Raw genomic sequence first — 16,842 nt, forward strand, 5'->3', positions numbered from 1 at the left:
TTTGAAGAAATCAACTGTGGGAGCAATTATTAGGAAATGGAAGACATACAAGACCACTGATAATCTCCCTCGCAAGATCTCACCCCGTGGGGTCAAAATGATCACAAGAACGGTGAGCAAAAATCCCAGAACCACACGGGGGGACCTAGTGAATGACCAGCAGAGAGCTGGGACCAAAGTAACAAAGCCTACCATCAGTAACACACTACGCCGCCAGGGACTCAAATCCTGCCGTGCCAGACGTGTCCCCCTGCTTAAGCCAGTACATGTCCAGGCCCGTCTGAAGTTTGCTAGAGTGCATTTGGATGATCCAGAAGAGGATTGGGAGAATGTCATATGGTCAGATGAAACCAAAATATAACTTTTTGGTAAAAACTCAACTCGTCGTGTTTGGAGGACAAAGAATGCTGAGTTGCATCCAAAGAACACCATACCTACTGTGAAGCATGGGGGTGGAAACATCATGCTTTGGGGCTGTTTTTCTGCAAAGGGACCAGGACGACTGATCCGTGTAAAGGAAAGAATGAATGGGGCCATGTATCGTGAGATTTTGAGTGAAAACCTCCTTCCATCAGCAAGGGCATTGAAGATTAAACGTGGCTGGGTCTTTCAGCGCTGACAATGATCCCAAACACACCGCCCGGGCAACGAAGGAGTGAAGCATTTCAAGGTCCTGGAGTGGCCTAGCCAGTCTCCAGATCTCAACCCCATAGAAAATCTTTGGAGGGAGTTGAAAGTCTGTGTTGCCCAGCGACAGCCCCAAAACATCACTGCTCTAGAGGAGATCTGCATGGAGGAATGGGCCAAAATACCAGCAACAGTGTGTGAAAACCTTGTGAAGACTTACAGAAAATGTTTGACCTGTGTCATTGCCAACAAAGGGTATATAACAAAGTATTGAGAAACTTTTGTTATTGACCAAATACTTATTTTCCACCATAATTTGCAAATAAATGTATTAAAAAATCCTACAATGTGATTTTCTGGATTTTTTCTCTCATTTTGTCTGTCATAGTTGACGTGCACCTATGATGAAAATTACAGGCCTCATCTTTTTAAGTGGGAGAACTTGCACAATTGGTGGCTGACTAAATACTTTTTCCCCCCCACTGTAGCTCAATTGACTTATGTACTCACCGGATTGATTTTTAAATGTAGCAAACGTATGTGGTTAAACAAATTTCAAATGAGGGGTTGAACTGGGTGCTCTGCTCAATAAATCGCTCCGAGCTCCATTAGCCAGCCTAGCCCACTACCACCCTGCAGTTGTGTGTTAAGCATTTCCCATCTCAAACACTCAAATCACTAAAGGCATATAAATTAAATCCCTCTCCATCCATGTGCTCTGCAGACACCAGGACCTGCCGTGTGAATGAGTTTAGCTGTGGGGCCGGGTCCACCCAATGCATCCCCGTCTTCTGGAAGTGTGACGGAGAGAAGGACTGCGATAACGGAGAGGATGAAATGAACTGTGGTGAGTTGATTAGACTGATAGCCGTATGATGGGAGGTGTCCCTCACAAACCACCCTAGTCCCCTGTAGCTCAGTTGGTAGAGCATGGCGCTTGCAACGCCAAGGTTGTGGGTTCGTTTCCCACAGGGGGCCAGTATGAAAATGTATGCACTCACTAACTGTAAGTCGCTCTGGATAAGAGCGTCTGCTAAATGACTAAAATGTAAAATGTGTGACAGGAAACTTATTTCTTTACTGTTTTGGAGTGAGTCTAAGCAGAAACAGTTAATTTAGGAGTACACATTGGTTGTTGATTTCTACATTAGCATCACGGTAATGGGAACTCTGTTCCCTCTCACAGGTAACATCACATGCTCCTCGCTGGAGTTCACCTGTGCGAGCGGCCGCTGCATCTCCCGTAACTTCGTCTGTAACGGAGAGGACGACTGTGGTGACGGGAGTGATGAGCAGGAGTGTGCCCCGTCCTCCTGTGGCCCCAGTGAGTTCCAGTGTGGCAATGCCACCTGTATCCCTGGCAACTGGGTCTGTGACGATGATGTGGACTGCCAGGACCAATCGGATGAGTCCCCTCAGCGATGTGGTCGCCAACCCACGCCGCCGGCCAAATGTTCGTCCAGCGAGACACAGTGTGGGTCTGGGGAGTGCATCCACCGCAAGTGGCGATGTGACGGAGACCCTGACTGTAAGGATGGCAGCGACGAAGCCAACTGTTGTAAGTGTGGAGAGGCTTAATCGGACCACCTGTACGTTCCAACAGGCCAGCTGAGTATTTCTTTAATTTTTTTCCTTTTTGCTGCACAGGTCAGAGATTGAGCTGGTTTCATGTAGTCATAAACAGAGCCTTCCATTACAATAAATGTATATTGCAATAAAAGGCTCTGGTCATAAAATGCATCCTTGTCTCTATATTCAGTGTTCATAGCAGCTATCATTTGTGTCTGTTGATCATGGTGTAGGCCAGTTGTTCTCAACCAGGGGTACTAGGACCCCTGGGGGTACTTAGCCTATCCACAGGGGAGACTTAAGAAGACTCATGAGACCATATGCTTACTGGTAAAATCCACATGAAGGGGTACTTCAGGGGTACTCCGGGTAGTGCAAAATTCAGTTGGTGGCGCAGTAACCAAAAAAGGTTGGGGACCACTGGTGTAGGCATTATGAGGGTGCAAATAAAGTCATGGTGGTTAGTGTAGTGTGTGTGTGTGTGTGTGTGTGTGTAAGGGTTAATGGTCTAACAGGTCTGTGTGTGTCCTCTCCTCTTCAGCTGTTCGTACCTGCAGACCGGACCAGTTCAAGTGTGAGGATGGCAACTGTATCCACGGCAGCAGACAGTGCAACGGTTTGCATGATTGTGCAGATGGCACCGATGAGGTCAACTGCAAAAACTGTGAGTGTGTTCAACCAGAAGTAATGTCATTCCAAAATGAATCTACTTAAAAAAACAAAAACTGTTTCCGTTGCTAGAGAACGTTTCCTAAACAAGGTTGTTTTCTTCAGTGTTCCTCATCCCATAAATACTGTTATTCCTGTATGAATTGGGTCAAAAGATGCTCAATAAATACTATAATTTGATATTTCAGGACTACAGTAATGATGTTATCGAAGTGTTGACTTCAAACACACAAATTAATTGCTTTGGCTGCACCTGCAATTTAGCACACCTCTGTTGCTATGGGGGACATGCAGATGGTTGACTCTCAACCTCCTACACCAACTTCTGTTATACCACTGTACCTCTTTGTGTAGCATTCCATTATCACTACTTTGAAATGCCACTTTTCTCTTTCACAACCCAGTGACACAGTGCAATGGCCCTGACAAGTTCAAGTGTCGGAGTGGAGAGTGTATAGAGATGAGTAAAGTGTGCAACAAGGCCCGGGACTGTCCAGACTGGAGCGACGAGCCCATCAAAGACTGCAGTAAGTGGATGAGAGCCAAACCTGTGTTTTATTAAGGAGCCGTCTTGTGATTGTTTATTCACTATGAAGAATCACGAGGTGTCCTTTGTAGCTCAGTTGGTAGAGAAGACGCTTGTAACGCCAGGGTAGTGGGTTCGATTCCCGGGACCACCCATGGGAAAATGTATGCACACGTGATTAAGTCGCTTTGGATAAAAGCGTCTGCTAAATGGCATTTTATTTATTATGTGTGCATTTACTAAAGTGGGTTAGCTTGTCTAGTGTTTATTCACAAGTTGCAATAATGCGCTGGTTGTAGACTGCAGTACATTGTGGTATTGATACAAGTATTTTGGCTATGGGTGTGTTAGTGTATTCTACTAAATAGATTTAACCTTTTGACCTGTCCCATGCAGGCTACCTCGTATTTTCCTTATCCAACACTACAGCAATCGCATTAGATCACTGTCATTCAGCCAGCCAAAGCCAGTCCACTGATTTTGATTGATTTTAGGCAGGCCTTTGTTTGTGAATGAAGTGCTTTAGTAACCACCGTTCTACTGTTTCAGACCTGAATGAGTGTCTGCTGAACAATGGAGGCTGCTCCCACATCTGCAGGGACATGGTGATTGGCTACGAGTGTGACTGCACCCCTGGACTGCAGCTCATAGACCGCAAGACCTGTGGAGGTAGGTGTCATATACAATGATTAACCCATACACTATTCAATATAAACTCTCATACAAAATAAAGTCATTTTCAGTTCATATTTGCAATGGGGTATTGAGACTTAATAAGTTTTTGAAGATAATCCACCCGGTTGGTATCTCTTTTACATTTGACTTGGTGTCTTTTTTCATTTTGACTTCCTACTGTGTGTGACTTCCTGTTTTTCCCACCCTCCTTGCAGACATCAATGAATGTATGAACCCTGGGATCTGTAGTCAGATCTGTATCAACCTGAAGGGAGGTTATAAGTGCGAGTGCCACAACAGCTACCAGATGGACCCCACCACAGGAGTGTGCAAGGCTGTGGGTAAGTTGGCTCACCCTGGCCTGTATACACCATATAGTAACCCCAGGAGCACATGATGGAGGGATGTGGAAGCAGATGTTAGCGAGCTAGAGGGAAGTAGCATCACTCATTTTGTCGGCTCTAATCAGATCCAACACACTCTGTACGTTTCATATCCTTTCCTGATACATGCATTTTAATTCTCAAACAGCTTTTTAATATTTCAAGAAAACACAACACCACTATAATGGAATCCAAGTTCAAACATGGAGCGGCAGGTGGCTTAGTGGGTAAGAGCGTTGTGCCAGTGAACAAAAGGTCGCTGGTTCTAATCCCCGAGCCGACTAGGTGAAATCCCCGAGCCGACTTGCCTTAAGCAAGGCACTTAACCCTAATTGCTCCTGTAAGTCGCTCTGGATAAGAGCGTCTGCTAAATGACTAAAATGTAAATGTAAACAGAATAGCAGTGATGTCATTTACTACAACAACCTTGATCTGAGAAGTCCAGCTGGGATGTTTTGGTGCCATCTGACTGACTTGTGATCAGTGTTGTTCTAACTGACTTGTGATCAGTGTTGTTCTAACTAACATGAGGACAGAACAGACCTAAAGGGCTCCATTGTATTGTCAGTATGAAAGAGTGTCTGTGACTCCCTCTCCTCCCCACAAGGCAAGGAACCCTGTCTAATCTTCACTAACCGCCGGGACATCCGGAAGCTGGGTCTGGAGCGGCGGGAGTACACCCAGATCGTGGAGCAGCTGCGGAACACGGTGGCACTGGACGCAGACTTCACCCAGCAGAGGATCTTCTGGGCAGACCTGAGCCAGAGGGCCATCTTTAGGTAGAGACATGTCCCAGCTCCATAAGATGAGGTCGAAACCCCAGAGATAGTCTATCATGGGGATATGGGGGCAATGTTCACCTTGCCCTGGACATCTTGTTGCTATTGGTTTTTCAAAACGGTATGAAAGCATTTTACATAGTAAGCTCTAAGAAGGGTAAAGTTCACTGAGCATATGTTTCCTATACTGACCAGCTATTCAACCTCAACCCTATGAACTAGGTTTTTGGGTCAATATGGGTAAACTCAAACCAAATACCAAAATGTTTCCCACCCCCATTTAGCACTGTATTGGATAAGCGAGGAGACGTAGGAAGTCATGTGAAGGTGATTGATAATGTGACACCTGTGGGGATCGCTGTGGACTGGATCTATAACAACATCTACTGGTCAGACCTCGGCACCAAGACCATTGAAGTGGCCAACTTCAACGGCACCAAGCGGAAAGTTCTCTTCAGCAGCGGTTTGAAAGAGCCTGCGTCCATCGCTGTGGATCCACTCTCTGGGTAAAGTTACTATATTGTATTGGGGTCCAAATTTCTGCTTCCATCTTTTTTGTACCCTCATAATAATTTGAGCTACTCCTTCTGAACTGCTGCTCTTCTCTCGGCTGGTGTTCTAGATTCCTCTATTGGTCAGACTGGGGTGAACCAGCGAAGATTGAGAAGTCTGGTATGAACGGGGTTGACAGGCAGGTCCTGGTCCAGACTGATATTCAGTGGCCCAATGGAATCACTCTAGGTGGGTCAGGCTATGTTATACCTAATTTGCATTTAACCTTTTGAAGAGGTTCAACTGCTTTCACAGCTACACGGTTTGATAAACCTATGATTTTCCTTCCCTTCTCAGACCTGATCAAGAGTAGACTGTACTGGGTGGACTCCAAGCTGCACATGCTCTGTAGTGTGGACCTGAATGGAGACAACCGTAGGAAAGTGCTGCAGTCCCCAGACTACCTGGCTCACCCCTTCGCTCTCACTGTGTTCGAGGTGCGGCTATGGGACTCGATGAGGCGCCCTGATATACATGTAGCATATTGCCAGGGCAGTTGATGGTTGAGATTGGTTTGTTTTGCATCAGCAATTTGATTGCTTCTCATGTGTTGATGTTACAGAGCAGAGCAAACGCGTTACCAAGCAAACTCATGCTTCTATTGACATTCATAATTGGTAATTTGCTGAAACTCTGTTTTAAAGAGATGAGTTGATTTAATCATACTGTAACTGGTTTTCTGTCAACTGTAAAGCCTATTATTTGCTCCATATGTGTGGGGTCAATAACGTTGACCTCCTGTGGCATTTGACAGAATTACTGGCACAGTATTAGAATAAATAGCCTTTCCAGTCTTCAATGGTCTTTCCTTCTCTGAAGCATGGGTCCCAAGCCATCTCTTCTGGCATTTGCTCTGGGGTTTAGAGTGTGTGACTCTGTGTGACTGTTTCAGGATCGAGTGTTCTGGACAGATGGGGAGAACGAGGCGATCTATGGAGCAAACAAGTTCACAGGCGCTGATGTGATTACCCTGGCAAGCAATCTGAACGAGCCGCAGGACATCATTGTTTACCATGAGCTAATCCAGCTGTCCGGTAAGGCTGCCAGATGAGGGCATTGGCCTGACCAGCGGTTTGGGAGGGCTATGTTAGTTAGTCTAGAACACAGGGATTTGAGCAGCTGTGTTGGTTAGTCTAGAACACAGGGGCTTGGTAGGGATTTGTTGGCTGCCACTGTGAAATTAACAGCTCCCCGCCACAGTCTTAAGTCAACTCCCCTGACCCCTGTAACCCTCGGTGGTATGCTGTTCCTTTACAGTGCATGGCAGGATCCTTATTTCTGACCTTTACCTATCTAACTGGCTAGCCTCTCCCCCCACAAAAGTGGACCTCCTTTTAGGCTATAAACATGCTGTCATGTAGGAGTGCCTAAGTTCATCTGACTTTTTAAAGGCAAAGTAACAATAGTACTTTACGTAATGAAGCCTAGCAATACGGAGCACAGGCAATGGCTAACTGGTTTCCTCACTTTTGATTCCATACAGGAACAAACTGGTGCAATGAGAAGGGTCTGAACGGAGGCTGTGCCTACATGTGCCTGCCAGCTCCACAGATCAACAAATACTCCCCGAAGTACACGTGTGTGTGTCCGCAAGACCAGACGCTCGCCTCAGACGGCCTTCACTGCAGACCAGGCAAGTACTGTAACGTTAGCTCCATCAGGTCGGGCAGCAAGGGGTTAAACTGTGCTGTGATGCTGAGTGAGTTTTCAGGAGCCCTCAGTCTCTTTAGAGGCCTTTCATTCCCATTCTGCTTCTGAGTCAACCAAGCATTTCTCTCCCTCCCTTTTTTGTGTGTGTGTGTGTGTGTGGCATATCTAAGTAAGAGTGTGTGTGTGTGGCAGTTCAAATGTGTTGCTTGTGAAGCCTGACTGCTGTATCCAGGCTGAGTCTGTTTGCCTGCATTCTGCTCCGTCCCCCTGCCCTGCTGAAGCCTCTGTGTGCTGCGTTGGTCTCTTTTCTTTCCCTCCCAGATCCACTGATGTTTGGGTATATAGTAGAGATGGTGCCAGGCTTTTAAACACCCTCTGAGTGAATGAACCACCCAGGACGCAGAGAGGACGGGGGAGGGGACCGGGGGTGATGTAGGGGCCAATAAGAGGGACGCCTGTCACTTGATGAATGCTTTACATACAGCTTTTTAGATTTGATCCAGAAAGTGACATGTTTTATACCCCAATAGAAGCAAACTGAATTAATTTAATGTCTTGTCTGGTTATTGATGGAATGCTAGGCTATCTGGTCGTGTGCTTTGATGCTTTTCATTTTGAGTGTGATAAAGGGGTCCAATTTGGTTAGAGGGTACTAACGGGGTAAAGCTCGCTCACTCAGGTTATGCACCCCACTGACATTAACCAAGATTTATCACCTACTATACCCTTATGCGTGTCATGAAGAGGGTAGCCTATGCATTTATTACTCCATTTAATCTTCATTAAATTATCAAATGAATAAAGGTGATTTAGGCCCAGTAATGAGTCTAGTATGGTGATTTATATTTTGCTGATTCGTCTGATCTCAACCAATCATTCTCTCCCGCTTCACATGATTCCTGCTTCATTTAATTCATGCCATTCATAATCATAAGAGCCGCCTTCTGTTTTGTCACTACTATAGAGTACTTACTATAGGTCCTACCGTTTTCAGCTCATTTCCCAATTCCTTTGGCCAGTGAATATCTGAACAGGGTTCTATGGTTAGCTGGACATTTAGTATAGAAATTGGGTGTTATTTTCCTTTAATTTTGGATCACTTCTGCATGTCTTCTTACGGTACTTTGCGTTTGTGCTTCGCTTTGCTCCATTTACATGTTTTTCCACTAGGAATTAATTTCACATAATGTAACATGACAAAGTGCCGTGTATTGCATGGTAACAAGCTTTTCTGTAGTCAGAATGTAAATGTTCGATTTTGAAGTTTTGCCAAAGCATTACTCTGCTCCCTTATGACAGTGACACCTTCAGCTCCCTCAAAGGATGATGGGAAAGCTCTAATACATCCCACTCACCCCCAAGGTAAAGCCGTCAACCGCCTGCCTGCCTGGCCTGACTGGATAGCCATGCATCAGGACCCAGTGGACTAGTTTCATGGCCTTTTGGGTTCTGAGTTTCTAGAATAATTTCATACTAGAATGACTGTCTGGTCTGGCTCCTCTGTGCTACCTATCGTCATGGTGATTAGCCTATTAGCATGCAGCCTGCTACTAGGGGTGTTGTGAGGTGGTGTGAAGATGGGAAGTTGGTCAGTCATGTAAAGATGTCTGGAGTGTTTGACAGCACGGGAACGTTTATGTGGATTTAGGAAGTATCTTTTAATGCCATCCACCCAGGAATCCACCCAAAAATATTTAAAGGAACTTTTAAGTGACATCTACAATTAGCTGTTGGACGCATGCATAATTTAGGACCATAATCAAAGTAACAAATATTGCATTTCATTTGATAAGCCCGCTTTTTAAGTAATTTCTTTAGGCAGATTTTTCTAGGATGTTTTAATTTGTAAGATTCCTTTTGTTGCACTGATCCCAGTGTTTTGTTTCGTTCAAAGCGACCACAGTGCCAAAAGTTGTCCCCAAACCTGTCCCTGCTGGTAAGACCCAGTTCTTCTTCCCTGATCGAGCCAGTACATTGAGCCCTTTGTGAAAAGAAGTGGTAGATTTCCTTAGACTATGATTGTGCCAAAACACTGGTCTGTCAGCCTGGCCCTGCCAGCTCCTGTTGGCCATAATGTTCCAGAGCCCAGCTGACCCCCAAGGGGTTGCCAGAAACCACAGAACCACCCCAGTTGGCAGACAAGCAGAAAAGATCCTCATCTTTGTTCCCCCTTCCATTCATCCACTTGTTTGCAAGTCCTGTCACTACCCTGACTCTCGTCTCATATCACCCATAATTACTCATGACTAGTCAAGTGTATTGTACTGGTTACAACTGATCTTACACTAATAAGAGACTAATGGAGAAAAAGACATGAACCAGTATATGACATTTTGGTATTTATTTTTACATGGTCCCTCAAAAGATTCACGCTCTCTCTTAGACTAACATGTTCTATTGTAGAAGCCAACAGCAGTACATCCATCCATGAGGTGAACTGGACAGCTAGAGGATCTGCAGCTGCCTGGGCTATCCTCCCTGTGTGTAAGTGCTACTGCCCAGCCCTCTCTGCCTCGTTCCATCTCTGCCCCTCTCTCGCTTTCTGGCTCGTTCTGCCTCTCCACCTCGCACTCTCTTTTGACCCCTGCAGCTGTCTATGAATCATGCATTAAAGGCCACTCAACTGTATGATAAATGGTTGGATGAGCAATACTTCAATGGTTTTCCTAGCTGTAGTAGTTATTGATTGAATGTCGTGATTTATTAAAGTAACCCTTGAATAGCACAGGTGCTATGGTAACCTTAGCGCTTGATAGCTGGATTTGAACCATCTAAAACTAATACAGTATTGTTTATGTTTTGGCCTCTCTCTCCAGTGTTGCTTGCCATGGCTGCAGCAGGAGGCTACTTGATGTGGCGTAACTGGCAGCTGAAGAATAAAAAGAGCATGAACTTCGACAATCCAGTGTACCTGAAAACCACAGAAGAAGACCTCAACATTGATATCAGCAGGCACACCTCCAATATAGGCCACACATACCCAGCAGTAAGAAGCCTACTTGAGCGATTGGGAGTCATCACTTCTGTAAATAACTTCCAATCCCTTTTGCTTTGTGACTGATGACCGTACATTTACCACCCTCTAAACTGCTTATCTTAAGCAAGGATTGTTACTGGCAGCCAGACCACTTTAGAGCTTATTAATTGGTTAGATTCTCTGCGAATGACCACTTTCCATTGTGCTTTTGTCTTCCTTCCAGATATCAGTGGTGAATACAGAAGATGACTTGTCATAACCAACCTTCCAAATGACCCCCATCGGTTTACTGACCCTTTGGTCTCCATGCCAATGACCTCCGCTTCTTTAGCAGAGTTACAACCAGATGCCTTCTGAAGAGCATGAAGTTGTGTTTTCTGGGGGATGTTTGTCATTTAGTTGTGTGAATATGAATTGTCTTACTCACACTCGGGCTGTGTTTAGACCGGAAGCCCAATTCTGAGTATTTTTATTTTTCCCACAAATTGGTGTTTTGACCAATCAGATCAGCTCTGAAAAAGATCTGATGTGATTGGTCAAAAGACCAATTGGTAGGAAAAAAATATCAGAATTGGGCTTCCTGTCTAAACGCAACCTTAGTGTGTCCAAAGTGTCAAGGGATTTTGGGAGCTTGGCCTCTACATCCTCACTCCTTCCCCCTCAGCCCTAAAACATTTAAAAAGTAAGTGAGGTGATGCAGGGAGAGATCCTGGTTCTGACCTTCAGTCCCCTAGTGGACAAGTGTCTTTGTGAATATTTATGAAAAGCATACTTTAGGCAGTACTGTCTTAAAAGATGTATGTTTTTTTCTTATCAACATTACCTCCAGAAGCACATTCTTCTAAAGCATTTTTGTGTGACTGCTGGGAATATGAGCGCTATAGGGAATGTGATGGTACTACAACATTTGTAAAATATTGTACATAAACCCTCTTCCCCTAAGAACAGAATCAGGACTCTCAAGCACTTTGATCAAATGTTCCACTGTAAATAAGATTGTATACATTTGACTGAATACATTTATGCTATGGTTGGGCATAGTACCAGGGTAGAGTAAAAATTTATTTAAAACTGAATTTGTTAAACTATTTTGTATGTTAGTGTTCTGTTGCTGTGACCTTTTCTAACCTTGTACAATATGGGGGACTAAATACTGTATCGTGAAGAAAATGATTTGCAATCACTTCAAATAAAACAAACCCCCACAAGTCTTTCAAAACTCATTGCTTGACTTTGAGGAATTAGGTATTATCCTATACCACCATGTGTCTAGGGCTACATTCTGATTCTCTACAGTTCTCCAGAATTGTGCACTTGTACACACCTCTCATTGATTCAAAAGGAACTGACGGGTGTGAGGATGTCATGCATGCACCAAAATCCAATGCTTTTAAATGCGGGCGGGGGGGTGAACGAGTGCACACTTCTGGAGAAGGGTAGAGAATCTAAACAGCCTAGGGTGTAGAAGGTTTTTTGAAGGACTAAGGTAGTGGCCCTAGTAGCTATTCAATAGTGCATTGCTTCACCATTTAATGATTGACAACCTATTTCAACTGCATTTTGAGCTGTGCCTGATATAACAATTGCAGAGGCAGGTGGCAGTAGATTCAGCTTTGATGTACAGGAAATCATGCACAGCATCGTAATCCCAAAGACAACCCATCCAATACTGCCGGGCAACCAACAGTGTTCACCCCCCCCACCTTCCCTTATGAAAAAATGTCTTGGAGGTTGATCATCAGTCTTTCAAGCTAATATTTGCATTTCAGTGGAGGGCAGGACTGTGTGTGTACAGCAAAAAGGCTAACTGGATTAAGCACACAAGGAGTGTGGTTGAAACTGAATTTACACAAACGCTAGGGCAGGTTCCTTAAGAGCACTTTTAAACTAGTTTGTTTGCCACAGATTGGATTGAAGGGTCACAGGAAAGTTTCATTGCAGGTAATAAACGGTGTAGGAATTTGCCATTCAGTTATTTGCATGGGAGAGAGTGGTTGGAGCCACTTGGTGGCGAGCAGTGAATTCGCATACAGTGCAGGTGGCCGCATCTGCTGGAGTTGTCCTGCCTCCACCGGACTCCGGTCTGCATGTTCATGCCAGTAGACATCAGGCCTGAGGTGTGTTATCGTGCCTCTAGGATTATAATACTCCACATATTATATATTTTTTAAACTATTAGCAGCTGCATGTATTGCAGCGTAAGTTGAAAGCACGTCTCATGAGATGACCGGAAAGATTTCCTTAGGACTTATATCAATTTCTGCAGTAAAGAGCTGTTAAAGTAAATGTCCAGTGAAAATATCACTTTGAAAGTTTATGGCCAATCAGTGGTCTATTCACATTAATATTTTTAATGACCGGTATATGCCCACACTGTTAAAACACAGAAAAGCTGCTTTTTAACAAAATATTTGGAAGAAACTTTCACTCATTGTAATTAATTATAGGTCATATTTCAAAGAAATCTGGAAACACTGGACATTAGCTGACATAACAGGATGGGATAGTGTTAAAATCATTGAAACTCAAGATGAATTTATGCTGCATCTTCACCCTTTCTTTACTACTAACCAGGAAGTCAGCGATGGTTCATAATACAGCACAGAGCGTCCCCTGCTCTGGATAGGGAACTTGATCTGTGAACGTAGGCAAATGAAAGACGTCAGGGTGGGGGGAGAGAGACCTATTGAGCCAGAGAGAGCGAGCGAGAGAGAATAGGGGAAAGGGACTGGAAGAGGATAATAGTATTTAAAACTTAAAGCACCCTGATCCTCTCAGTCAGCAACATTAGACGGTCAGGGTTGTTTCTCTCTCTCTCTCTGCTGGTATACTTCTGTGAGTTACTCAGGAGAGGGTATTAGACCTGTGGTAATGCCTCCACACCACTCAGTGAGCCGCCGCATCTAACCAGGTCCTAGCGCAAACCTCCGGGATGCTCAAGAAAAGGAGACAGAGCCTCTTCCCCAACTACAAAGTGGGGGGGACAGGCCCCACATACAAGGACCCAGAGAAGGACCACAATATTCCCTTCACCCAGAACAACTTGGTGAAACCATGGAACTCCATGCAAGAGCTCAGCCGAGACCTCTACGCAGAGTATGAAGATGTAATGGCATACCCGACAAGAGGCCTCTCATTTCCTGTGAAGAACTACATGCTGAACATCAACGTGGGTGGGACGGTGTATCAGATCTCCTACAGGGTGGCTGCCAAGTATCCCAAGACCAGGATCGGCCGCCTGGCGACCTACACGGACCACAACAGGAAGCTGGACCTGTGTGATGACTATATTGTCCAGAACAACGAGTTCTTCTTCGACAGAGACCCAGACATCTTCCACAACATTTTCAACTTCTACCGGACGGGCGTCCTCTGGATCAAGGACGAGCTGTGTCCCAGGAACTTCCTGGAGGAGATCAACTACTGGGGCGTGAGGATCAAGAACGCACACCGCTGCTGCCGAATCTCCTTTGAGGAGCGCCAGGACGAGCTCAGCGAGCAGCTGAAGATCCAGCGGGAGCTGGAGGCAGAGGTGGAGATGGAGGAGAATGAGGAGCTGTTCCACGGGATGGCATTGGGCCAGACGCGTCGCATCATCTGGAACCTGATGGAGAAGCCCTTCTCTTCGGTCACCGCCAAGCTCATGGCCGTGGCCTCCAGCTTCTTCGTGCTGATGTCCCTGGTGGCCATGACGCTGAACACGGTGGAGGAGATGCAGTATACCACCACCACGGGACAGCTGAGTGGGAAGACCTACGGGGAGTATGTGGAAACCTTCTGCATCGCTTTCTTCACCATGGAGTATCTGCTGCGTCTGGTGTCCACGCCGGACCTGCTGCGCTTCGGGAAAAGCGTCCTGAACGGGGTGGACCTGATCGCTATCTTACCCCTCTACCTGCAGCTGGTGCTGGAGTGCTTCGAGAACGACGACTACGGGAAGCACCAAGACATCGAGACGGTGGGCCGAGTGGGCAAATTGGGCCAGGTTCTGAGAATCATGCGTCTGATGAGGATCTTCCGTGTCTTGAAGCTGGCACGTCACTCTATGGGGCTGAGGGCGTTCGGCTTCACGCTGCGCCAGTGCTACCAGCAAGTGGGCTGCCTCTTACTCTTCATCGCCATGGGAATCCTCACCTTCTCTGCCATGGTGTACACGGTGGAGCATGACGTTCATCAGACCAACTTCACCAGCATCCCTCAGGCATGGTGGTGGGCAGCTGTAAGTCATCCCATTCTATTTCATTGGTCATTATAAGTAATTGGCTAAAGATTACTTTATTACTTAATTGATTCGTTTCTTTATTTTGAAATGTTTGTACTGTTATGTCCCAGTAAGTAACTGGTATATTAAAATAATTTGCAAATCCTGGACTGTCATTATTCTTCCCATTCTGGCCCTTCTCTGCAGTCTGAGTATCTGTTTATGTGGTACTGTTGACAACACACACCATTGGGTTTTACACAACATGGAGCAACATTGATTAATTGTTACCTGCAGATTCTGATAATGTCTGCTCACTGACATTTCAATTCCACCCAGAACTAAAGTAGGCCAAGGTCGCCAACATGCTGCCAGAAATAGATCGCTTCATCACACCCGTCGGCTACAGTAGCCTATTATCACTGTTACCTTCAAGAGACTTTCACATTGCAAGTAGCCTGTCCTGCACTGATGTCCTGACCTTGTTTATTTAGAGCCAATGTGGAAGCTATTTTCCCATGCCTAAAATATACACTGAGTGTACAAAACATTAAAAACACCTGCTCTTTCCATGACATAGACTGACTGACCAGGTGAAAGCTATGATCCCTCACTTGTTAAATAATGATTTTTAAGCCTTGAGACAACTGCGACGTGTGCCATTCAGAGGGTGAATGGGCAAGACAAAAGGTTTAAGTGCCTTTGAACGGGGTATGGTAGCATGTGCCAGGTTCACCGGTTTGTGTCAACAACTGCAATGCTGCAGCGCAACTCAATATTAGGAAGGTGTTCTTAATGTTTTGTACACTCAGTGTACATACATGTACAATGGTATTAAGGATGGCTGGACTCTGCCAGGGGAAAGGTATTGAAGGATTTCCCTTGAGGCACTTCCACCTTAATTAATTGAAGGCGTTAGATGAGGACATGCATGTCCTATGTCCATTCACTGTAGACCAACCTAGTGCCTTAGTTCTGTAATTCCATTAAACAATTATTCAACAGCCTTCAGGCGGACGGCGAATATAGCCCCAGAAACGCACTACTTCACTTGCCCTCCCCTCGATTTAATCCTCCAAACAAAGCTTTTCACATGGGCTCTCCTTGACCTTCTCTCAGGCCTGTCGTGAGCAGACTGTGGCACTCAGACACACGTATCATGAAGGGTCAACTCAGGGCTCAGGTCCTGGCAATGTTAGCAAGTTCAGTAGAGACTAGGTTAATGTTTACAAATAAAATGACCATTGGCCTTCTCCCTCCCTCAGGTGAGCATCTCTACTGTGGGCTATGGAGACATGTTTCCAGAGACCATCCTGGGCCGGCTGTTTGCTTTCACCTGCATCTCCTTTGGCGTCATTTTGAACGGCATGCCCATCTCCATCCTGTACAACAAGTTCTCAGACTACTACACCAAGCTGAAGTCTCAGGAGTACACCTCCACAGTGAAGGCTCGGGGCAAGGTCAGGTTCACCAAGAGGGCGGCCAGGAAGTTAACCGAATGCTGTGACGATGGGGTCCATAGACACACTGGTGAATGTTCTTAAGAGCACTATGGGAGACTTTCCATTCAATTATGTTGTGACTTGTGCCACTACCAAGTGGGGTTCCAAGGGAGCTGGAGTTACTATGCATCTATGTTTACTGTATAAATGGTTCAATTCAGGTTTTAGAAATTGATTCTCCTATCGATATGAGTTTCATTGCCAAACATGAGATTCTTGTATGCAATTACATGCTTGGATATTAACGCTCCCAAGGAGCGGAGTGCAACCTTGCATTGTAGCAAAAATACTGCTGACAAAGTAATATATCGTTATTCTTTCCTAATAATGTGTATTCCCTTCTCCATGTTAAAATTATCCTTCAATTACACTTCAATACAGAAGAAATGTGGCCTTTGAAAGAAATATTTTTTATACCACACCATTCCCCTCCAGTCCTTATGGCCATGTCATCCCAACAGGAAGACATAATCCACTGCAGAACAGCACCCAGTCAGGTCTGAAATAATATGTTCAAAATGCAACATCTGGATGAATCTGAATCTGCGGACAGGTTAAATACACTGCCCCTCACCCCGTGTATGGGTATCTGTGTAAGATTGAATCTTCCCAAAGCGGATTTATGAATATAGAAGCAGCTTGTAATGTTTCCGCACTAGCTAGAAGATTAAAAGAGTAGGTCACTGTGATTTTGTATGTTTGGAAAACCTCACAAGTACTCTTAGATAAGCA

At 45.2% G+C, this 16,842-nt stretch overlaps 2 protein-coding genes across 5 annotated transcripts in view; both read left to right on the forward strand.

The window, feature by feature from the left end:
• LOC121573893 (very low-density lipoprotein receptor) overlaps positions 1–11,618 on the forward strand; it is a 49,373-nt gene extending 37,755 nt beyond the window's left edge. The window contains exons 4-20 of one of the 4 annotated variants that reach the window (XM_041886274.2): positions 1,352–1,474; positions 1,814–2,185; positions 2,738–2,860; positions 3,270–3,392; positions 3,941–4,060; positions 4,282–4,407; positions 5,057–5,228; positions 5,513–5,734; positions 5,851–5,969; positions 6,078–6,217; positions 6,673–6,814; positions 7,264–7,413; positions 8,730–8,792; positions 9,325–9,366; positions 9,834–9,914; positions 10,247–10,455; positions 10,631–11,618. In XM_041886274.2, the coding sequence (XP_041742208.1) occupies positions 1,352–1,474; positions 1,814–2,185; positions 2,738–2,860; positions 3,270–3,392; positions 3,941–4,060; positions 4,282–4,407; positions 5,057–5,228; positions 5,513–5,734; positions 5,851–5,969; positions 6,078–6,217; positions 6,673–6,814; positions 7,264–7,413; positions 8,730–8,792; positions 9,325–9,366; positions 9,834–9,914; positions 10,247–10,455; positions 10,631–10,666 (2,363 nt within the window). In that variant the 3' untranslated portion in view covers positions 10,667–11,618. The remainder of the gene's footprint in view (positions 1–1,351; positions 1,475–1,813; positions 2,186–2,737; positions 2,861–3,269; positions 3,393–3,940; positions 4,061–4,281; positions 4,408–5,056; positions 5,229–5,512; positions 5,735–5,850; positions 5,970–6,077; positions 6,218–6,672; positions 6,815–7,263; positions 7,414–8,729; positions 8,793–9,324; positions 9,367–9,833; positions 9,915–10,246; positions 10,456–10,630) is intronic. The other 3 variants (XM_041886275.2, XM_041886276.2, XM_041886277.2) reach the window with 3 other exon arrangements.
• Positions 11,619–13,206: 1,588 nt separating this feature from the next.
• Positions 13,207–16,510, forward strand: LOC121574401 (potassium voltage-gated channel subfamily V member 2-like). Its single transcript, XM_041887027.2, has 2 exons — positions 13,207–14,626; positions 15,874–16,510. The coding sequence occupies exons 1-2, from the start codon at positions 13,340–13,342 to the stop codon at positions 16,150–16,152; spliced, it is 1,566 nt and encodes a 521-aa protein (XP_041742961.1). The 5' UTR covers positions 13,207–13,339; the 3' UTR covers positions 16,153–16,510.
• Positions 16,511–16,842: the final 332 nt, after the last annotated feature.

This window comes from Coregonus clupeaformis, chromosome 9 (genome assembly GCF_020615455.1).
Source record: "Coregonus clupeaformis isolate EN_2021a chromosome 9, ASM2061545v1, whole genome shotgun sequence".
Taxonomy (NCBI): domain Eukaryota; kingdom Metazoa; phylum Chordata; class Actinopteri; order Salmoniformes; family Salmonidae; genus Coregonus; species Coregonus clupeaformis.